Raw genomic sequence first — 24,111 nt, forward strand, 5'->3', positions numbered from 1 at the left:
TTACATCTGAAACGGCATGTTTTGTTTATTCACGTTTTTTTAATGACTTGTTTAATGAATTTTGCACAACTACATCATGAAATTAATTTAATTTTAAATCCATAAAATATATAAACAACAAAAATGACATAAGCTATAGCCACGCGATTGATTTTAATGTTCAATAATGACTTTAAAAAATATGTTTAGATACAATTATTAGAAGAACGGATTTTTGCATGTAATTTTACCTCAGCATGTGATTCCGCGCCCCCGTGAACTCTGGTGAACTTTGGCGTTGTACCAAGAAAATGACTCTAGAAATCTATACTAATATAACATCGAGACGGTCACATTTTCAACCATACATTTTCTACACAGAGGAGGTTAACTGCAACTTACCGTACTGGGGTTTGGAAATGTTCTGAACGTTTCTTTCACGTTTTAATTCCAGCAAAATGCAGCAGCAACAGCAAAGCTTGTGAGCGCGCTCACGCTGATGACGCCTGCGGCTGCGCTGACTGACTGCAGCGCCTGCTGCCAGAATAATGTAACATTATCAAAACGGCAAAAATGTGACGGTAAAGTGGCAAGGATGCAGCACATAATTTATAATATTGTGCATATTAAACAGATTTAAAGACAAGTAACAATTTAGTTTAATAAAAGTTTTTGGGCATTCCCTTACGAAAATTAACCATGGTTTTATTGTGGTAAAAGTGTAGTAACCATGGTTTTTTGGTGTATTGATTACTATCAGCAAAACCACGGTTTTACTACACTAACTATGGTTTAACTATGGTTTTTGAAAACCATGATTGTCAAAACCATGGTTATTTTGTAGTTACTATGGTTTTACTACAGTAACCATGTTTTTTTGGTTTTAACTGTAGTAAAACCATGGTTAATTTTCGTAAGGGTTGCAGCCAGGCGCATTCAAGGGTTCCCTTTCAATACGGTTCACTTCGCATTGCGTCAATTTGCTGACACTATTGGTTAACGTCTGTAAAAATTACAGACCAATGGTGTTCGAACCCGCGAAAGGGCGGGGCTTATGCTTTATATGAGTGCGGGTAGAACACCATATCCCTTACCTTATTTCTCCTTCAGCGCAATCCTCTCGCTGCTTCAAGAGAAGCCCTACTTTGCCGTCGATTTTAAGTCCTGCAGCGGATTTTATGCCTAGCGTCGTCTCCTGCCTGCTTTCCAGCAGAAAGAAAGAGCGAATTTCCTCTAAAAGAGTATTTCCAGAAGCGCATGGTAAAATGTCGCTTCGGCATTCTGGCTCATGCCAAGTCCCGTTGCCCTTGGAGGACCGTCATTCTTAGTGCGTTACCTGCTTGGGTCCTGCTCACGCGGAGTCCCCGCTCGACGGAGAGGGTTGCACCTACTGCAAGCTTCTTCCCCTCGCTATGCTGCGCGCCTGTATCGCCTCCTTTAATGTGGCTTCCCTGCCCAAAAAGCAGCGGAGATGTGAACCGGAAAGACAGCCCGAGACACACCGGCTCACCCCCTGCATGCTCTGTCTCCCCGTCGCCAGCCCGCCACCTTTGTCAAAGAAGGCCAGCGCCCCCTGCCGAGCGCCAGCGGCATGGTCTCCTTTGGCATGGATGACGTGTTCGAGATGTCGTCCTCAGAGAAACTGGAGGATTGGCGGCTTTGGATGAGGACGCTGCTGCTACAGAAGAGCCCAGCGAGACACGCCCCCAGCCTGACTCCGAGCTTGTGTGGATCCTCACCAAGGCTACAGTGTAGCTCTGCCTTCAGTGGTCACATAGCCGCCTGGATGAGTTATTTCTCCAGCCGTGGCGCCATCATACAGCTTGTCAACTGCAAGCGTCGTTTTTCCCAGAAGTCCACCAAGAGCACACAAAGTCTTGGCATGCTCCACACTTCACCCAAGCACAAAGCTCCGTCTCCCAAATTCTGTTGGTGGTGGAGGTGCTGATGATCGTGGCTACTCCAATATCAAGGATATCAAGGACACAGACCGTGTTGCTCTTCTTGACTCCCTTGTGTCCCCATCGGATCTGTTTGGCGCCACCGTAGAAGGTTTTACCTAGCGCTTCACGAAGGCTCAGAAATCCTCGCAAGCTATGTCGGCCATCCAAAACCACCTCCGGCTTAGCGTTTTTAGTCTGCGCCGCCAGCACAACCTCAGCAGCACAGACCTGAACCGGAGGTCAAGTGTCAATTCCCGTCACAGAGCGCCGCCCCCCCACGATACTATGCTCCCCGTCCTAAGATCACTCTGGACCCAGCAACGCCACCGTCTCCCTGAAGTGAAGCTGAGGAGTAAACAGGCTTAGGTCCGGACTGGATTCTAAAGGTGATTCAGAACGATTACTCACTTCAGTTCGCTTGCAGACCACCCCGGTTTTACGGCTTCAATATGGACCATCTTCGGCCGAGCGAATATCGATCTAGCTTCCTTCAGAAGAGAACGCGCACTGCCGTTTTTCTCGAAACAGCACGATGCCCTGTCGCAAGCATGGCCAGTGTGTCTCCTTTACGCCTTTCTTCTGGTAGCCCTACTACCTCAGGTCCTCCAGAGGATCAGGCAAGAAAAATGCACAGTGCTTCTGATCGCTCCGCTTTGGCAAAATCATCTGTGGTTCCCCGACCTATGGCAGCTGATGGCGTCAGCACCATGGCCGATACCTCTGAAGAAAGACCTTCTCTCTCAAGCAAGAGAGTGGATTTGTCATCCACAGCTAGAGCTATGGTGTGGTCTGGTCTCTGAACAGCAGGGTTTTGTTCAAGTGTTTTCGGGCATCGCAGGCGCATTCACACGTTTTGTTCGGGTGTTTTCGGGCATCACAGGCGCATTCACACGTTTTGTTCGGGTGTTTTCGGGCATCACAGGCGCATTCACACGTTTTGTTCAAGTGTTTTCGGGCATCGCAGGCGCATTCACACGTTTTGTTCGGGTGTTTTCGGGCATCACAGGCGCATTCACACGTTTTGTTCGGGTGTTTTCGGGCATCACAGGCTCATTCAAGGGTTTTGTTGGGGTGTTTCCGGGCATCGCAAGCGCATTCACAGGTTTTGTTGGGGTGTTTTCGACCACCACATGCACATTCAAAGGTTTTGTTCCACTGTTTTCGGGCATCACAGGCGCATTCAAGGGTTTTGTTGGGGTGTTTTCGGGCATCGCAGGCGCATTCAAATGTTTTGTTGGGGTGTTTTCGGACACCACAGGCGCATTCAAATGTTTTGTTGGGGTGTTTTTTTTTCGCAGGCGCCTTCAAATGTTTTGTTGGGGTGTTTTCGGGCATCGCAAGCACATTCACAGGTTTTGTTGGGGTGTTTTTGGTCACGGGCACATTCAAAGGTTTTGTTGGGGTGTTTTCAGGCATCGCAGGCACATTAAAAGATTTTGTTGGGGTGTTTTTGCGCATCGCATCGCAAACGCATTCACGGGTTTTGTTGGGGTGTGTTCAGCCACCACAGGCGCATTCAAAGGTTTTGTTTAAGTGTTTTTTGGGCACCAAAGGCACATTTAAAGGTTTTGTTCACCACGGCACATTCAAAGGTTTTGTTGGGATGTTTTATGTTCGCAGGCGCCTTTTAAGGTTTTGTTGGGGTGTTTTCGAGCATCACAAGCGCATTCACGGGTTTTGTTGGGGTGTTTTCAGCCACCACAGGCGCATCCAAAGGTTTTGTTTAAGTGTTTTTTGGGCACCAAAGGCACATTTAAAGGTTTATGTCCACGTGTTTTTTCGGGCACCGCAGGTGCATTCACAGGTTTTGTTCGGGTGTTTTCAGGCATCGCAGGCGCATTCACGGGTTTTGTTCGGGTGTTTTCGGGCATTGCAAGTGCATTCACAGGTTTTGTTTGGGTGTTTTCGGGCATCGCAAGTGCATTCACAGGTTTTGTTTGGGTGTTTTCTGGGCATCGCAAGTGCATTCACAGGTTTTGTTGGGGTGTTTTCGACCACCAAAGGCGCATTCAAAGGTTTTGTTCAAGTGTTTTTTGGGCATCGCAGGCGCATTCAAAGGTTTTGCTTGAGTGTTTTCAGGCAACTCAGGTGCATCCAAAGGTTTTGTTCAAGTGTTTTTGGGCATCGCAGGTGCATTTAAAGGTTTTGTTCAAGTGTTTTTTGAGAGGGGGCATATCGTTTAAAGATTTTGTCAGAGTATTTTTGTGCACATACTGTAAGTTATGACACATGACATATAAGTTTATCTTCTTACTTATTTGTCTAATTTTAATAGGCAAATGTGTACACCACTATTAATACACATCATTGTAATTTCCATTCATTTTAATAAAATAGAAACACTTCTGTATTGTGTAATGACTCACATCCTTTAAAGAGTGACTTCAGTTGGGCACTGAGTACGTGTTATAAATGCCCATGAAGAAAGGTGGCAGATATTAGAAAACAAATGTTGTGTTTATTTCCTGAGCTGGTTTCCATAAAAGAGAGGAAGCATTAGCCAAGCATAGAGTTAAAATAGACACTCTCATTGCAGTTTATATCTCAAGCATGTGACAGCAGAATATGAAGAGGTTATGTGTGTGTGAGAGAGAGAGAGAGAGAAGGGGGGGGAGAGTGAAGCGGTTAAAAGTTTAAAAAGTTTAAGGATAAAGCATGTACAGTAATCTACAGTACACAGCAGTGCTGTCTTAATCCCCTGACCTTCTTGTGCATTGAATAAATAGCTTTTTTATTATTCACCATAAATTAAATGCAACCGTGGTCCTGTTAGACATATTTTAGCAGACTCATCCAATATAACATCAGTGCAGTTACTGAACAATAACCATCCTCTATAAATCCATTTATCAAGAAGGAACCATTGAGTGTTCAGTTCATTTATAAAAGCAATGCCTCAAGGTGACCCAGATTCAAAGTTTCATCATTTGCGAGTGTGTAGCCCTACATGACCCAGTCCCTCTCCTTATATACCCATATTTATAAACATGGGCACAGCTGAGTGAGATCATGTCCTGTGGAGTTTGAGATTGGCTCAGAGCAAACAAGGCCTCTGTCTGCAGAGAAATATAACAGGGTTGAGTCTGATAATGGTGCTTTGAAGTTGAGCCCCAAAACATTCCCAAAACAAGGAGGAAATGACGTCTCAATGCTTTGTGTGAATGTCCTTTCCTGACTTTATAACAGATCAGTCATGTCAGATCAGACCCATACTGTTGATTGGTTTAGAGGCACACTGTGTTGCTTTTGCAGAGAAAAACAGCTGGAAGTTAAAAATACAGCATCGAGTTTTCACTTCTTGTGTTATTCTCACTTTGGATTAAAGGGTTTAAATTAATACAGTTAATACATGTACAGTAAGTGTTAATATATCACAAACAGAATGTTAAAAACATCAAAATTTAATACATTTATTTTCAACCAAATGATACTAAAGTATAATTTATGTAATCGGCTGATCAGACCATGATTTTTTTTGTTCTGCACAATTTTGTTTTAATCTTTATATTTTCAATAAAAAAAAAATGTTGCTCTCACCGACACCTCCCATGAGTGAAATAAATGTTATTTCAGTAAAATCAGTTAAACAGACAAACAAGTGTTAGTCCAGAATTAATTTATGTTTAGTTTGTCTCCCCCTACAGGGAAAGCCTAGTACTGCATTGCTGTTTGTTTCAACAGTGTAGGTTTAACCAAATTATCATCTGTTTGTTCTGCTTTTTCAATGGGATGTGTTTATTTTTAGCACTAACAATCGCGGGTATATTCAAACAGTTTAGCACTATAGATTTCGTGTTCTAATTTGTGCTCACCTTTCTTTGAAAAGTCAGTCACAAATCATTTTCCCTCGTTTAGTTTTTTCCTTCTCATGTCTTTCCTTTCATCTTTGGTGGCCTGATTTAGCATTCTTTTAGAAAGAAAATTCAACCCCACCGCAGAAGTTTGTGCACCACCAGACGCTCAACAACATAAACAAAAGGCACGTGCAGATGGACTAAACTATTTGGCATTAACAAAGGGTGGGACTGTGAGACTTTAGATAGTTTTTACTTACAAAATGAAGTCAGTCAAACAGTTATTCAGCCAATACACTAACTTTACATTTCATCTGACATTCATTATGAAATTAAATTAGGAATAAAAAATATCCAGGTAAAATAAACTATATTCCAGACCTTGGGCCCCTGGTAATCAGTACTGGTTTTACCCACAGTTCTTCACCCCTGATTACAGTATACTGTCATCTCAGAAGAAGAATTGCAGCATTTTTAATAAAGGCACTAACAGCAAGGACATTAGGATGAAATCGAGCCCCATATATGGTAAAGACAACTCCAGCGGTAACAGCTAGACGATCAGTCTCGTGGATTTAATGTTCGCTACGTCAGAAGTAATTTGGCAAATGTGTTTCCATCTCGCTTTATTCGCATTTACCCTTTTTCACGTAAATCAAAAACCACCTCAAGCAAGCGTAAAAACAATTTTTTTTGCAAATTAAGCGATTTTAATCGAAATTTGGCGTTTCCACCACTCGTTTTAGATGCGAAACTTCAAAATGCACATAAAATCATGGTGATGGAAACATGGCTAGTGTTAGTTTAGGGAAAACACACTAAGGGCCCTATCATACACCTGGCGCAATGCAGCACAATGTGCGACAAAGTGTCTTTTGCTAGTTTGAACCCAGCGCAGTTATCATTTTCATGTTTAGCACCACGTTGTTTAAATAGCAAATGCATTTGCGCCAAATTATGCACCCAATGTGTGTTCTGGTCTGAAAACAAGGTAAATGGACTGCATTTATATAGCGCCTTCACAGACCAATGGCCGTCCAAAGCACTTTACAAATTTACCTCACATTCACTCACTCATTCAAATATCGATGGCGGTGTCAGCCATGCAAGGCGCCACCTAGCTCGTCGGGAGCGGCTGGGGTTAGGTGTCTTGCTCAAGGACACCTTGACACTTGATCAGGTGGAGCTGGGGATTGAACCACCAACCTTCCAATTTGTAGACAACCTACATAAATCACTGAGCCACTGCTACCTCACTGCCGCCCCAGTGAGGTGTGTTCAGGTGCATTGTTGGCGCATTGCTATTTTTAAGGCAACTAAAATAGACTACGCCATTGACCAACTAAAACCTGCTCTGAAGTCTAAAGTCTAAAGTCAATGGCACAATATTGTTTTTGTTATTTAATGAACGCGTAGTAATATGCGCCTATAAACGGGACGACAACGCACATTTGCTTATCACACACATGGATGCGCAGCAGCACACAAATGTTTTTAAACTATGAAAAATTAAAGGATTCAAATGTAAAAGCTTGTTATTGAGTTTTTTTTGACATAAATGACGACCAATTAAGAGACGTTAGAAGGCGTAAAGAGCTGCTTCACCTGTAGCATGTTAAGTAATGTAATGATTTAAATGCGTATCCACTCGTGTAACCACAGTAGCAGCGTGACCGTCAGAGAAGAAGAAGCTTGGCAAGATAACCCACAAACGAAGAAGAAACAGCAACTTGTTGTGTATAATTTGGAAGTAAATAAACAGTGACTTTTGTCTTAAAAAAGAGTTAAATCACTCCTCAATTTGGTTCATCTTTGTTTTCACCGTCACAAACGGAAATACCTATGACGCAGTTTTTTTTACCTGACAGGAGGGGTTCTGGTGAACCAATCACAGCACTTGCGGTCCGCGTAGAACTGACGCGCTGTAAAAAATTTTGCGAGGTGCACGTCAGGCTACGCAGAGCTACGCATAGGCTATGGGCTACGGCGTAGAATGCACAACTATAAATCGGGCTTTCGCGTGACTATAACAAGCCTTTTACTCATTACAAGTATAGGAACAACCATTTTAGGCGAATCATTTTTCCCCTTGTTAAATTAGCAAAAGTAGGTTTGGACACACCCTTTTAGACCGTGCATTGTGCGCTTAGACAATGCGCTTAGATTGCTTAGGCTTGTTGTTTGCTATAATACTTATACAATAATCGCTTTCTATAGGCCTATTGTACCCAGAGCCCTGTGACATTTGACTATGCTATTAGGCTGGCTTCAAAGAAATGAAAAGTGAAAGTGTTAGTACAAAATTTGTTTATTATCTGCCAGTTTACAGGTGAAGTCAACAAATAACTTTGCGTCTGCGATATATCAAAAGGTTTAAAAGACATTTAATAAAAACATACAGAGACATTTTCTTGTATGTAGTTGATGTAAAAGCTGGAGGATTTTTAAGAATGTGAATCCACTCAGACGGTGAAGGCTGGGAGTGTTCAGGTGAGACGAGATGCTTTATTTCCTCATTCTTAGTTTTTCAAAAGGTTGTTTCATTCTTTAATTTGTTTATTGTGCACTAATTTTTGCTTCCATTCTGACTCTTAAAACAGCATTTGTGTTAATGTTGTGTAAGGTTATATATTGTTGAGGTGGCACAGCTTCAATGCCTTCATTTTGTTTTGTGTCTGAATGTTATTTTCATACAGTATCACTTGTGAAGATCAGATTCAGCTCTTGCAGCCCCATGGACCAAACACAAAAATCCACAGATGGAGATTTTTCTCCAGGGTACAGATAAAAACTTTTGTAATCCTTTATATTAGAGAAGAATTAGGAGAAGACGTTTTCGGAAAAAAATAAGACAACGTATTTTTAATTACATCTCCTTAAAGTCATTTTTAATTAAAAGTCATTTTTTATCTGGGCATAAAGGAAAAACTAAACTGAAGTATAAAATTTGTCCATGTAATAGTTCAGTTCATCAGGAGAGATCAGATCCAGAGGCCATAAAGAGTGATCGGTCTATGGAACAGCTGAAAACATTAAAGAGTAGAAGTACATGCACTGATGACAGGTATATAAAAATAATCTTTAAAACAAATGATTGTAATTTTACATTCAGTATAATAATGTATTTTGTTTTAGAGCTGGAAAATATTTTTTTTAAATAGTTTTTTGGTTTTTTTAACACAATGTTTGCCCACAGAGTGACACATCTAGCTAGGACGTTTCATCTGTTCACACAAGCACAGAAACATTTATGAAAAGCAGTTAAAGTTTTCACATTAATGTAGTGAAAATGAAAAGGTCATAAGTGTTTTTTAAAGGGTAAAGTCTTTGTTGTCACCAGAGTGTGTGTAAGAAGCTTTAGGTCAAAATACCCCATTGATAGTTTATAATAGCATGTTAAAATTGCAAAATATGCCATTTTTGGGTGTGTCACTCTAAATGCAAATGAGCTGGAAAAATGCAAACACTGATCACCGTGACTGACATAGAAACTCATTTGTGCTATCAATTACTTTCACTTTCTCTCTCTCTTTTTGACTTAAATATCAGTGCCGTGGTTGGATAATCCAGATTAACGGGCGGTATTATTAAAAAAGGTCCCCAAAGGGGAGCCAAATCTGAATTACATATTTTTATATATGCTTGCAGAGAATGGTTTACCAAAACTAAGTAACTTACTGGTTTGTGCTTTTTCACATTTTCTAGGTTGATAGAAGCACTGGGAACCCAATTATAGCACTTAAACATGGAAAAAGTCAGATTTACATGTTATGTCCCCTTTAATGATAAATAAATGCTTTGAAACACAGTAATTAACTACTGGTTTAACTGTAATCTGTTTTGTGCTATAGTTCAGTTCATCAGAAGAGACCAGATCCAGAGTCCAGCTGTGTGTCTATAAAAAGAGATGGGTCTATTCTTCGACCACTTAACTTTAAGAATGAAGAAACAAGGCCTGCACATAGGTACAACATTTATTTAAAAATATAATTTTATATGATGATGTATACAATACACTATAATATAAACAAATAATAAAAAACATTTTAATACATAAATTTAATTAGAATTATTCAGTTATCAAACACAAGCAGTCAGTTTGTGACTGGTCATGACAACAAGTCTTAATCTGACATTAAGCAGATACACAAAGAGTAGAATTAATTTTATTACAATTATGCACTCGAGCAATGTTAAAATGTACATTTACAAGTGTATAAAACCTGTAGAACTATTAAGGTTATGATGACAATAAGTTTTTAATAAAAAAATTGAAGAGTTGCAAAACCCATAAGTACGTCTGACATGTTTTTGTGTAAATTAGCATTATTTTTATCAGACTCTTATTGGAGTCTGCCAACAAAGCACAATTTTGAAATGGATTAAGCAGATTTGAAAGTATTTGATAAACATATAAAAGAGTGAATTGCCCTAAAGTGGGACACTGCCTAATGTTGCGTTTACACCAACCGTGTTTGAGGCGTCAAAATCGCGTCTACCTCGCCTAGTTTGTCGCTTGAACAGTTTGAATGCATTCGGGAGTCTAGAGTGAAGCAGAGCCATAGAAGGAGAGAGTTACGTCAAGTCCGTTGACTCCAATGGAACGGTTTTTTTTTTACAGCAATGGCGGACCACAGAGTCTCTTCAGAGTTCCCGGAAGTCACAGTCAGCTCCATAGAGTTGCATTAGAAAGATTGAATGTGTTGAACTTAATACAAGATTTAAGACTTAATAAGCTTTACAAATAAGATTGTATGTTAGCAATACATGTGAATCGAATGATCTTTACGCATCAGTGTTTTTGTAGTGCATTATTGCTCATTTAATAAGTACATTTAGGGGGTGTTAGTAGAAAACGAGTCAGGCTAGGACAAGCTGTGGATAACTTTAGCAACACACAACAAACCACAAACAGCCTTTTAATGGTAAATTTTGTTTTCTTAATGCAGATTCATCCATTATTGTAAATATTGTGTAATTAGAGAGGCTATTAAATAAAGTGATGCTGGTATAAAGTGCATATTTATGCATCAAACGTATGGGTGGAGTGTTTTTCCCTGCTGAAAAAAACAGCATACCAGCAAGACCAGCATATGTTGTGTTTTGGTGCTGGTTTGCTAGTGAACACCAGCTAAACCCGCATCAAACCAGCATTAGCACCAGCTAAACCAGCACCAAACCAGCATTAGCACCAGCTAAACCAGCACCAAACCAGCATTAGCACCAGCTAAACCAGCATTAGCACCAGCATCCCATGCTGGTCATACCAGCATATGTTGTGTTTTGGTGCTGGTATGCTGTGACCACCAGCTAAACCAGCATAGACCAGCATAATTTCCATGCTGTGGTTTGATGCTGTTTTTTTCAGCAGGGTTGACACTGTGGTTTTGCTGGTTAATAAATAAAATAAAATAAATTAATTTATGAATAACTTGTCAAATGTATACTTACATAGTTAAGAGATTAGTAATCATTTAAAGTGATGATGATGTTATTTACCATCAGATGTTTATATTAACAACAAAAAGAAAACTACACTAAGCCAGAAATATTATTATAATTTATAATAAATTAAACAAAGTGCTTTGTGAGTCTTTTTTTAGGTTGTGCTTTGTATATTAATAAATGAAACCAGTATGAGTTACATACACAGCACATTCACTTTGTATATTATTAACAGGCATAAACTTACATTAGTACACAGTGTGATGCATTTTAAAGCTTTAAAGTTACTAAAGGCAGCGTAAAACATGTTAACAAGGGACATACCAGCAGATGACCATACAAATCTTCCTATATTGGTGAATTTAATTTGTCAAAAAAACATTGTTTATATTACATAACAATACTACCTTCACATTTTGATGTGATATATAAAGTAAAAAAAATACGTTTCTTGACTATAAATTAAGAAAAATCACAGCTCTTTGCCTGTAACTCAGTGTATTTCAATGGCTCACTATGGGCTTCTAGGAACTAACTGAAATCTCAGTGAATCACGTGACGGGCGAGCTTCTGGACCTCCGGTGGCACAACTTTTTTTTCTATGGCTGTTTTTCTATGGCTCTGGAGTGAAGTAGACGCGCGGAAAAAGCAAGCACGCACGTCAGAGGCAAAATCCGCGCTTGTGGGAGGGGCAAGTGCTATGCGGTTGTCTGTTTGCAGGATGGCTGATGTTTATTGTGCATTTATTCTGAGAGAGTATTTGGTCACCTTACTATAGGGGGATAATAAATGACGCGGGTCGATAAACACATGTGACTCAAAAGTGAAACGTGTAACTTACCAGGTTGCCCAATGTTCTCACCGATACTCTTCCAAGCGAGGTCCTTTTTATTCCTGTCTTTTTTATTCTTAGAACTTGTGTCGTATAGCTCCGGGTGACTGCTTACGGACAATATCAAGAGTTCCTTCATGTTGAATGAGTGACTCCGGGCGGGGCTGCCACCACAGCAGCAAGCAGGCTCCTGATTGGTTAATGCGGCACGAATTTCTGCCAGAGTTCGAATTTTTCAACTCGGGCGTCAGCTGCAAGTTCGCGTCAAACGCAAAATGCACAAAAAGCACCATTTGCGCGAACCACGCCAAACTAGACGCGTGTATGAGGCGTAATAGCGTCTTCCACGGCAAACGCCTCATTCGCGTGTCAACGCGTCTTCACATTGACTTAACATTGAAATTACTCGGGCTTCACACCTCTACCGCGGCTGGTGTAAACACAGCATAATGTAGGATACCTAAGGTGTTTGTAGGTCCACCAAAAAACAAATGCCAGTGAAACTGACATCACAAAAATAAAAAAATCACATGACCTCTCAAATGTCCAGTCACGTATGAGGGTAAAGAAATCATCAAATAGGAATGCACATTTTATAGAAGTCTGAAATTCACCCTACGTGCCAAGAGTATCCGGTTAATATCATTATCTCATTTTTGACCGAGGTGGCATTTAAAGGCTTTTGCCTCCAACCTTCCCCACTGCGCAAAGTGACGTTGGATTTACATCTTTTTCATGTAAATTTTGGACGTCCGAATCCGGTCCATAAAAGGGGTTGTTTTGTAACGCCAGGCGACGTCTTTTTTTCGACGTGTTCTGCACGTCTAAAAATGTTGACAACCGTAGGACCGCCGTGTAAGGAAAAGAGACATGAAAAAAGCGAAAAAACATGATTGCCTCTGCACTTCACCCATCCACCGCACCAAAACCTTTCAGACATTTCCTGCCGACTGTGGGATTCAAACTCTTGATCTCCGGGTTACAAACAAGTCTCTCTAACCACTCGGCCACATGGCCATACTTTCAGATCGTATATTCAGTTCATGTTAAATTGTCAGTATGATCATATACTTTTAATATTACGAACGACACATTTAATTACATATTTTTAATGGTACATTTAGATGAATTTTGTATGTAATTCAAGAAAGCAGAAAAAACAGTCCTTTAATAATATTATAGACTATTCGTATGTATTAATCATGTTGGTACAATAATGTTTAGTAAAGTTTATTTGTAAATAAACACATTTTTATAGGCCTAATCATGTAATATAGACATAGGCCTGTCATAGACGTCCAAATGACGTCCAAAAATTACCCAGTTTAAACGTCAAATGTTGCCCGCAAATATGACGTCCAAATAGGGTCATGGTGGGATGTCCAAATAGTGGACCTAGTTTGGACATCGAATAGATGTCCAGAATTGGTCATGAACCGACGGACCCAATATAGACATGATCTGCACGTCTATCCGACGTCCTGTGTTTAGTGGGTCTCAATTCTTGATTTTCTCTATGATGTTGAAGGTCAGCATTGACTCAGAGACAAGTCGTAACAGAAACCTGTAGAAAGTTTGAGCAGTCTGAGAATCAACCACAAGACTTTAGTGAAAAGATATATCCTGGTTTCAGGGAAACTGTAGGATTTCATTTAGTTTGTTTTAGGTGTTTCAAAGGGCATTACTGGCAAGTTTCATTAACTACACAATATGTTCTGTGTCTTATGATGATACAAAATAATGTAGCATATGATGTTTTGCTTTAAATATCTACTTCTGTTAATGATGCATTTCATTTTCATTTTATTGGTAATTTCATTTTATAGTCACGAGTCTGAAGTTCTCAACACATTCAGATCAAATCTGAGCAAGAAGTTTGAGTGTTTGCATGAAGTAACCTCAAATAAGAGAAACCCAACACTGCTGAATGAGATCTACACAGAGCTCTACATCACAGAGAGTGAAAGAGGAGAGATCAATAATGAACATGAGGTGAGACAGATTGAGATACAGTCCAGAAGAACAACAACAGATGAGACACCAATCAAATGTAATGACATCTTTAAACCTTTACGTGAACAACACAAACCTATCAGAAGTGTGCTGACAAAGGGAGTCGCTGGCATTGGAAAAACAGTCTCTGTACAGAAGTTCATTCTGGACTGGGCTGAAGAGAAAGAGAATCAGGACGTCCACCTCATATTTCCACTTCCTTTCAGAGAGATCAATTTGATGAAGAGCAAAACACTCAGTCTATTAGATCTTCTTCATCTTTTCTTCCCAGAAACAAAAGAAATTGATCTGTCTCGTGATGAGTACAAGATTACGTTCATCTTTGATGGTTTGGATGAGTGTCGCCTATCTCTGGATTTTCACAGCAGTGTGAGGTTGTGTGATGTAAGTGAATCAACGTCAGTGGACGTGATGCTGACAAACCTCATAAAGGGGAATCTGTTTCCCTCTGCTTTCATCTGGATCACCTCCAGACCAGCAGCAGCTGATCTCATCCCATCTGAATGTGTTGATAGAGTCACAGAGGTACGAGGCTTCAGTGATCCACAGAAGGAGGAATACTTCAGGAAGAGAATCAGTGATGAGAGTCTGTCTGATCAAATCATCTCACACCTGAAGTCATCCAGGAGTCTCTACATCATGTGTCACATCCCAGTCTTCTGCTGGATTTCAGTCACTGTTCTAGAGAGAATATTCAGTGAAGCAAAGAGAAGAGAGATCCCCAAGACTCTCACTCAAATGTACACACACTTCCTGACCATTCAGACAAACATCAAACATCAGAAGGACTATGACAATAAAGTGAAGGATGAAGACATGATCTCCAAACTGGGGAAACTGGCTTTTGAGCAGCTTATGAAAGGCAATCTGATCTTCTATGATGAAGACCTGAGAGAGTGTGGCATTGATGTAGCAGAAGCATTAGTGTACTCAGGATTGTGTACTCAGATCTTCAGAGAGGAGTTTGGTTTGTATCAGGGGAAAGTTTACTGCTTTGTTCATCTGACCATCCAGGAACATCTAGCAGCTCTTTATGCTCACCTTTCCTTTGCAAACAATAACATAAATGTGTTTGAAAAATGTCCTGAATCTGGTAATTATTCAGAAATATTTGAAAAAATAAAGCATAAATCAACAAATCAAGACTCAAAATCTGAGTTGCATCAGCTTGCTGTAGATGAAGCTTTAAAGAGTAAGATGGACATCTGGATCTTTTCCTACGTTTTCTTCTGGGTCTTTCACTGGATTCCAATCAGATTCTCTTAAAGAAACTATTGGAAAATACAAAAATATGCTCCTACAAGAAAGAAGAAACTGTTGAGTACATTAAACAGAAGATGAATGAGAATCAGTCTACAGAAAAATCCATCAATCTGATTTACTGTCTGAATGAACTGGGTGATCCATGGGTGCAGGAGATTCAACATATGAAATTTGAATCAGTGGGAAAGTCCAAACTATCCTTTTTACAGTGGTCAGCCTTAGTTTTTGTGTTGTTGACATCTGATCAGCATTTGGATGGACTTAATCTAAATAAATTTATTGGAGATGAAAATACAGCAGATGAAGTTCTTGTGAAACTGCAACCTGTAAATAAAGAAACCAGAAATGTTCAGTAAGTAAAACAAACAACAATTATTTTAGGACTTACCAGAATAGTTTTACAAATCTCATTTCTCTTATGTAAACTTAAAACTCCAGGTGTCCTCAGAAGCCGATTTGTTATTCAGTACTTTGATGGTGTTGATATAGTCTGTTCTATGAAAAGTTTTTTGTCATTTAAAAGACTGTAAGTCCTTCTAATCACTGTAATGTTTACAATAAAATGTTTTTTATTTACCTAATTATAGGATGAGTTATTGTGATTTCACAGCTGAAGGTTGTGTTGCAATGACTTCAGCTCTAAGATCAAGCCCATCACACCTGAGAGATCTGAATCTGTCTAATATTAATCTTGGAAATTCAGGAGTTAAGCTGATCTCTACTGTGCTGGAGAATCCTCACTGTAAACTGAAGAAACTAAAGTAAGATTGTGTAAATCTCTCAACACACTCTTTAATCATCCACCCACTGTGAATAATGAATCAATATCAGTGTAACAAGGATGTTCTAGGCAGGCCTGGTGCCCGGATGCCATAACTTGGGGGGGATTTTAATCTTTGGGGGAGCTCCACATTGTGACTAAACATGAATGTGCAGTGGGATTCAGTTCCTAAAATGCAACTTACACAAGCTTGTAATGTCGCTGTCACTATTACCATCAAAACAAGACACAAAAGCGAACTGTAGATAAATCAGACTTTCTTAGCTAAACATCAGGGGTGCTATCAGGCTAACTACTTCAGGCAAAGAGATGAGGAAAGAGTCACTCCAGTTCGCTATAAGTGGAGTCCAGTCAGAACATGGAACAATCCAAATACAAGAGCATGTGAGGAGTCAGTCGGGCAGCAGAGAGATCAAATAGCCAACCAAGACCATAGACAGCACAGATAGTGACAAACCAGGAAGCACCATCAATGCCGAAAGCAGATCCATATGCTGAGCAGAGACACATAAAATGTACATCAGCAGCCTAATGTTTAGCGTCACTTAATAAATAAACAGACAAAGTTGTTAATAGGTGAGGATTAAACCCAGGTCCTACATATTCAAAGTCACTGAGTTTACTGATAAAGCTGACTACCCACTAAACAAATCCATGAGAAGAGGAAGCAAAGAGCACAGAGACATAGATCTGCAATCACTTGATAAACTTTACTAAAGTTTTATTAAACGATTATTAAATGCTGCCTTGCCATATAATTGCAGTTATTAATTTTTAGTTTTTATTGAGCTCATCTGTGTGTCTTTGTTGTCTACAGTTTGAGTGGTTGTAAAATCACAGATGAAGGTTTTGTTGCTCTGACTTCAGCTCTGAAATCAAACCCATCACACCTGACACATCTAGATCTGAGCTGGAATAATCTAAGAGATTCAGGAGTAAAGTTGATCTGTGATGTATTGAAGAATCCTGAGTGCAAACTGAAGATACTTAAGTAAGACTATGATCTGATGCTCAGACAGAAATTTCATATAGATTACAGTGAGACCACTGTATATAGAGATCAAAACATCTTTAATGGATTTATAGAGTTATTTCAGTTGCAGTACTAAGAGCATTGATAACTGAAGTTGATTTAATTTAACATTCATCACAGCACTCTACCTGTTACTGAAAGACAAAAACATAAAACATAATGTGGCAGTTCCTGGACAAGGATTAACTTAAAGGAACACACCCAGATTTTGGAAATTTAGCTTATTCACCGTATCCCCCAGAGTTAGATAAGTCCATAAATACCTTTCTCATCTCCGTGCGTGCTGTAACTCTGTCTGATGGAGCCCACGCTATATAGTCTCACTGTGTACAAATAACAAGGTCATATGAGACACAGCCATCTTTAAACAGTATACACACAGGGGACTATATTCTCAGAAGGCGAAGCACTGCTACTTGGGCGGAGTGATTTGCACAACTCTGACCGACTTCTCTGCTCCTTACCAGGGGGCTTCTCGGGTGCTGCGAGCAAATCACTCCGCCCAAGTAGCAGTGCTTCGCCTTCTGAGAATATAGTTCCCTGTGTGTATACTGTTTAAAGATGTCTGTGTCTCATATGACCTTGTTATTTGCACACAGTGAGACTATACAAATCACAACACATAAATAGGAAAATGTTTGCGTTATTTTGTCACTTATTGGGAGCAGTATGCTAGCTAAAGCCATTCACTTCCAGTCTTTGTGCTAAGCTAAGCTAGCGGGGCTCCGTCAGACAGAGTTACAGCATGCACGGAGATGAGATGTATAGATGGTATGTATGGACTTATCTAACTCGTACGGTGAATAAGCTAAATTCCCAAAATCTGGATGTGTTCCTTTAAGCCAGGACCAGTATTTAGTTTAATTAGGAAATATAAGTAGTTTTAACAAACATGCCTTACTAAAACATTGCTTGTGTGCATTTTGAGTGAAAACAAAGAGTACTGATGTATTTTAAGATGTCAGTGCAATTTGTTTCAGTTTGGACAGCTCTTAATTTTTTTAGTCTAGGACTATTCTAATCCCTGTCCGGGAAACCGCCCTCAAAAGAAATTATGATGGAAAAGTTAAATCAATCAGAAAGACAAGCGTAAGGGAAAATGTAGTGTCTGATGAGAGAAATCACTGTATAAGAAAAAAGCACTCTGTTAATATTAACATATATTGATTATTGATGTGTTTTAGGAAAACACAGACACACATAAATGAAAATAAAATGTACATAAACACTAAATGATCACAAGAAAACAAACAAATTCAACTCACTGTAGCTCTGCATGTGTACAAACTGTGTGTCTCTGATCTCTACAGGTTGTGTTCTTGTGAAATCACAGATAAAGGTTGTGTTGTTCTGACTATAGCTCTGATATCAAACCCATCACACCTGACACATCTGAATCTGTCTAATAATAATCTAAAAGATTCAGGAGTGAAGCTGTTCTCTGATTTACTGAAGAATCCTGAATGTAAACTGGAGAAACTGGGGTAAGATTGTCTGTTAAAATGCAATATTTGTGACCCGTCACGGAAACCAGGGACACAAGTCGGCAGCACAAGTTTCGAGAAAATGAGAAACAAAGTTTTTTTTTTCTCAAAATTTGTGATTTTCGTTTGATTGCAGAATCTGTTAGTTGAGATCACGAAGAAGCCTCTCCATGTTTGAGATAGCAGTTTTTGTATATTTAAAAGCGTACATTTTGCGTTTGAAATAGGCTTGTTTTTCCGGAGATTCTAGCGTGCAGCGGGGGGCGTCATTGTCTGTGTGTATATTTACATACTGTATAAGCTTGTGTTTTCGCCTCCGCCCCCAAAGGGAAGAGCGTGACTACTAAATAAGGATAGTTCGCCCAAAAATGAAAATAATGTAATTAATGACTCACCCTTATGTCGTTCTAAACTCGGAAGACCTCCGTTCATCTTCTGAACACAGTTTAAGATGTTTTATCGTTAGATTTAGTCCGAGAGCTTTCTATCCCCTTCATTGAAAATCTATGTATGGTTTCCATGTCCAGAAAGGTAATAAAACATCATCAAAGTAGTCCATGTGACATCACGTGGGTCAGTAAGATTGTGTTGATGCATCGAAAATACAGTTTGGTCCAAACATAGCAGAATTACGACTTTATTCAGCATTGTCTTCTCTTCGGCTCGAGCGTGAAGTCACGTGACTGTAGTGACGCGGCTGCCCTGTTCCTCAGACATGTTTGCTAAGTTTTTTTTCACACTTATAGCCTGCGTCTCCCCAGACTGTAAAGCTCGGGCGCACAAAACAAAAGAAAAATAAAAGAAGCTGGGGCGGAACAAATAACAGTCAGCCGCATCGTACGTCAGCCGCGTCACTCACTTTATGCAGCGCCGCAGTCGGATGACGTCAAAGTACCGCGAGTGCTCTTCAAGAAATCTTACGGAGTAGTTTAATTTCGACTCGCTCTCGCAGTACTTTGACGTCATGTCTATGTCAGTTCTTGCAGCGCAGCATGAGTCCAAACACACAGAAGTTACACAGATATCGTTGTATTCTTCATATAATTGATGTTTTGTCTATCAATATTTTCCATGAAGTCATTGGCTGATGGAGGAATGAGCGAGCCTTTGGTAACATCTCTAAAGGATGTCACGTTTTCGACGGCGCTGTTTGGATGATCTATTACAGCCATTCCCAAACTGTGGTCCGCGGACCACTAGTGGTCCGTGAGGGTACTGCAGGTGGTCCGTGAAAAGGCAAAATAAGAATATGTATATTTTAATATACAAACTCGTTCATATTTTGGGCGAACGTGTACTGCTGCCAAATAAACGTTACTGTGAACTCATTCATTCTGGTGCCTGTGAACGGCACGCTCTCTCAGTTTAACGTCGTTCAATAGGGTGCCAGATTTGTATATTCTTCCAGGCGAAAACCCGACTAAAACACACTGTAAACAGGCCTTAATGTGTAGCGGAAAAAACACCCAATCTGGCAACACCGCCACCACTCAGTGTTTACCAGTCACGCTGCATGCGTCATCACAACAACACAGACGCTGGTGGAATTCCTGCCGCGCAACTCAAATAGTTTAACATTAAATAACATCATATTTGTCCTAAATCGTTAACGATTAACATAGGCTGCTAACGCATATTCCGCATCTTGAAATAGACTTTGACTAAGCTCACGCTATTTAACGTGCACGTGTGGTGTGCAATACCTGCGAGTTGTCAAACACGCAATGCCTCGCAGCGCTTCTCGCCCGGGGTGCGACCCCCACCCAGCTAGCCTTTCAAGGTATGTGTAAGCAAATACAAAAATTAAAAGACAGTCAATGCTAATGTAAACCCTGGTTGGATAAGGATTTAAAGTTGGACATGAAGATGAAATCTGACGCATTTAGCTTCAGTGTTAAAACTGATCAAATAATTGCTGTCTGTGGTGGTTCTATATGGGCTATAAAGGCAATCATTTAAAAATAATAATATGGGAAAAAATAACTATAAATTTGTTCATTTTTGGAACTGTGACCTAGTTTAACATTTTCAAATATGAACTATGAACTGAACTAGTTCATTTTAAAATTTGTGAACTGTGAACTAAACTAGTTCATGTAGAAAGTGAACTTTCCCAACACTAAGAATATGTATATAAATAATTATGATATAAGGTTAAGAAACCTGTTGTACTGATGTGATGACCAGTTATAGTTTTAGTGCTAGTAAGCCTATTTTGATGTGCAGATTAATTCAGGACTTTGTGTAGACATATTTTATAATAAGTATTATGAGGTGGTCCGCGAAAATTCTTGATTACAAATAGTGGTCCACACACACAAAAAGTTTGAAAACCCCTGATCTATTACACTACTTCCCTATTTTAAATACAAACTTTGAAGGCGGGTTCATGTGTTTAACGGAGTGTAAGCTCATATACCCTTACATGTTACGATTTAAATAGTCTTCAGATTGTATATTATATTGTATTACCAGACATTCATGCGAAATCTGATGTAAACAATCTATATTTCACGGATTATACGCATTTGTGGACAAAAATGGATAATCTGAAACAGACTGGATTCGACTTGTGATCCCCACAAAGGTAAAAAGAGTCATGTTTATTTTTGCATGTTGTCATTTGGTCATAAAATACTACATATGATGCTAGAACATCTCAAAACGGCTTTACAGGGGGTATGGCTTAGCTAAATGAGATGTAAATGAGCCCTATTGTCTCCCCCAGCTGGAAAGAAGAGTCCCTTTCGTCTCGATTTTCTCAGTTTGAGTTTTTCTGAGTTCCTATATTAAAATGGCCACAACTTCTCCAAATCTTATCAGATTTCCATGTGTTACACATCGTTGGAAAGCTTAGAAACTGCACTTTCAGAATCTGTGAATAACCCAGATCCGACTTGTGTCCCTACTTTCCGTGACTGGTCACATTTTGATATTACCTTTAGTACATTGGTTTCTTTTACACAGTTTGTCTAGCTCTGCTACACTCACAGTTCATATAACCAATATATTCATGCGAGTAATTTATGTATTAGGTAAACTGTTGTCTAATAAATAGGATAACAGAGTTCAGTTCATACAGTCATAATTTTGAGTTATAAAATACAGTTCAAATAATAAACTTGTGTACATGAATAAATTTGTTTATATGCAAAATATGAGAATAGATTATATAAGGGATGAATGAAATGAGCAATTAAGTTTTCCAGTTAATCTGATCTATGTGTCTGAGCTGTGTGTTGTTTTTCTCTGAAGCTTGAGTTGGTGTAATATCACAGAAGAAGGTCGTGCTGTTCTGGATTCAGCTCGAAGTTCAAACCCATCACACCTGACAGATCTGGACCTCTAAGGAAATTAAAGGACAAGTTCGGTATTTTACACTTAAAGCCCTGTTTTCCAATTGTCTATGATAAAATAGAACGGTTTTGACTGAAATTTGGACATATGATGCTGGCCCGAGAATTTTCAGTTTCTGTTGTATCACCCACTACCTCTTCAATGGCTGCATAGGTGCACTGGAAAGGTGTTTTAGCATTCGTTGTAAACTTGTGGACCTATTTTTCCAAACGCCTCACACCCGTAGATTCTTCCATTGAGAGCTTGAATAATAGACACGCCAGCCCAGTTGGTGGTGATTCCGTTCCCGGCGGCAGAGTAATACCTTACCTCACAGAACATCTAATACAAGTCAATGGAGTTGGACAAAAACTACAATTAAACCTGTTGGAGCGATTTTGCAGCGATTTTTGTGTGAGCATATCAGTGAACACCCCTGACCACTCGAGTTTCACGTCTTTGTAAATGAAAGTTTAATGCATTTTAGGAAGGATTGTTCCAGTGCACCTATGCAGCCATTGTAGAAGTGGGGATGATACAACAAACATTCGAAAATTCTCAGGCCAGCATCAAATGTCCAAATTTCATTCAAAACCGTTCTATTTCATCATAAACAATCTGAAAACAGGGCTTGAAGTGTAAAATACCGAACTTATCCTTTTAAATAAAATGCATATTGTATATATGGAGTACTGAATGTATAGTTTACAGCAGTGGTCTCCAACATGGTGTCCACGGGCACCAGGTTGCCCACACAGAGTCTATGAGTTGCCCGCCAAAGCACATTCCATTAATGGCTTAAATTGTAATATGTATTTATTTATTATATATTTTTATATTAGCTTGGCTTCATTTATGTATGTTAACATTTTAAACAATAACTATATAAAAAAAGTACTGTTTTATCCATTGTGGTACTGTAGCACTTGGTTACAAAATAGATTGGTGACCCCAGTTTACATTAGGCCTGCATTTTATTATACACTGTAATGTTACAACATGATGTTACTGCATTTTTATGAATAACATACGTAGACTTTAGCTGCAAAGTTGTAAAAATATAAAAATCTATTTATTTATCATGTGTGTTGCTAAGGGCGATTTTCTCTATATTTTTATTTTTTGCAGCCTCAGATTCCAGATTTTCAAATGGTATATCTCAGCCAAATATTGTCCTATCCTAAAAAAACATATTTATTTAGCATCCAGATGATAAATAAATTGTATAAACCAGATTTAAATCAAAGTTGTTTTTATATAGCTGCTGGTTTTGCTGTGACAGAGACGTTGGCTAACTTTTGTTTTGTGCTTTAATTCATCAATTAAGCAGTAATGAGAAAGGCCGCTGCTTTACTGGCGTAATTTTGGAAATTTCCAGTGATAAATCAAACTCAGATCTTTAGAAATTTCCATACTCTGTGATTTCTGTGCCTGCATATAATACCTACACAATTCATTAGATAGCAGATTTATTTTAAATCCCTAGTGTTTTTAGAGGTATGGATATACTTTAAGAAGTGATGAATTAAGATTGTTAAGACCGTAAAATCTACAGTAAGAGTTTTCATTCAAATAAAACCAAACAATATGAGGACAAAATTGGTTTCAATGCAAACATTACACTTTTAGGGGCAGTTTCCCGGACAGGGATTAGCTTAAACCAGGACTAGGCCTTAGTTTAATTAGAAAACTAGTTTAACAAACATAACTTACTAAAAACATTACTTGTGTGCATTTTGAGGCAAAACAAAAGGCATTGATGTATTATAAGATAAATTAGTACAAGTTGTTTTCAGTTTGGACAGCTCTTACATTTATTTTAGTCTAGGACCAGTCTAATCCCTGTCCGGGAAACCACCCCTTAGTGAATTGAAACTTCATCTTTTTTTATCTGATCTGCTGTCTCTTTAAGACCTACTGTAATGCAGATTCAATACTGTTACACATGCGTTTCATTTCTGATCTCTTCACAATTATTTAAGACATAACAGGCAGTGTTCCCTATTTTAAAAAAAAACAGCTAAGACAACAACTTAGCTGTGGTCTAGCTGTGTTTTGGTCACTTTTCACACATACCAAAACTGAGATCCTGAGGAAGCAACAAAACAATTCCATTCATAAAAGAATATAATATTATCTACAGTACATATTCATGATGATTATGCCATAGTACATATTATAAGTGAAAAGGACATGACAACCATTCGG

The 24,111-nt window shown here is 39.1% G+C and overlaps 2 protein-coding genes across 2 annotated transcripts; both read left to right on the forward strand.

The window, feature by feature from the left end:
- The first annotated feature begins 8,051 nt into the window (after positions 1 to 8,051).
- On the forward strand, positions 8,052 to 15,272 carry LOC135771406 (protein NLRC3-like). Its single transcript, XM_073815624.1, has 5 exons — positions 8,052 to 8,206; positions 8,413 to 8,494; positions 8,679 to 8,780; positions 9,568 to 9,681; positions 13,820 to 15,272. Exons 2-5 carry the CDS (start codon positions 8,451 to 8,453, stop codon positions 15,270 to 15,272), a joined length of 1,713 nt encoding a protein of 570 aa, XP_073671725.1. The 5' UTR covers positions 8,052 to 8,206; positions 8,413 to 8,450.
- Positions 15,210 to 22,451, forward strand: LOC141279830 (uncharacterized). Its single transcript, XM_073815625.1, has 5 exons — positions 15,210 to 15,621; positions 15,857 to 16,030; positions 16,868 to 17,041; positions 18,394 to 18,567; positions 21,823 to 22,451. The coding sequence occupies exons 1-5, from the start codon at positions 15,344 to 15,346 to the stop codon at positions 21,914 to 21,916; spliced, it is 894 nt and encodes a 297-aa protein (XP_073671726.1). The 5' UTR covers positions 15,210 to 15,343; the 3' UTR covers positions 21,917 to 22,451.
- Positions 22,452 to 24,111: the final 1,660 nt, after the last annotated feature.

Source organism: Paramisgurnus dabryanus, chromosome 8 (assembly GCF_030506205.2).
Source record: "Paramisgurnus dabryanus chromosome 8, PD_genome_1.1, whole genome shotgun sequence".
In the NCBI taxonomy this organism is placed as follows: Eukaryota; Metazoa; Chordata; class Actinopteri; order Cypriniformes; family Cobitidae; genus Paramisgurnus; species Paramisgurnus dabryanus.

Coding starts and splice junctions, on each gene's coding strand:
- LOC135771406 (XM_073815624.1), top strand. CDS start 8,451: ATGGACCAAACACAAAAATCCACAGATGGAGATTTTTCTCCAGG. Junction 8,495..8,678: donor GATGGAGATTTTTCTCCAGG/GTACAGATAAAA, acceptor TCCATGTAATAG/TTCAGTTCATCAGGAGAGAT. Junction 8,781..9,567: donor AGTACATGCACTGATGACAG/GTATATAAAAAT, acceptor TTTGTGCTATAG/TTCAGTTCATCAGAAGAGAC.
- LOC141279830 (XM_073815625.1), top strand. CDS start 15,344: ATGAATGAGAATCAGTCTACAGAAAAATCCATCAATCTGATTTACTGT. Junction 15,622..15,856: donor AAAGAAACCAGAAATGTTCA/GTAAGTAAAACA, acceptor ACCTAATTATAG/GATGAGTTATTGTGATTTCA. Junction 16,031..16,867: donor TGTAAACTGAAGAAACTAAA/GTAAGATTGTGT, acceptor TGTTGTCTACAG/TTTGAGTGGTTGTAAAATCA.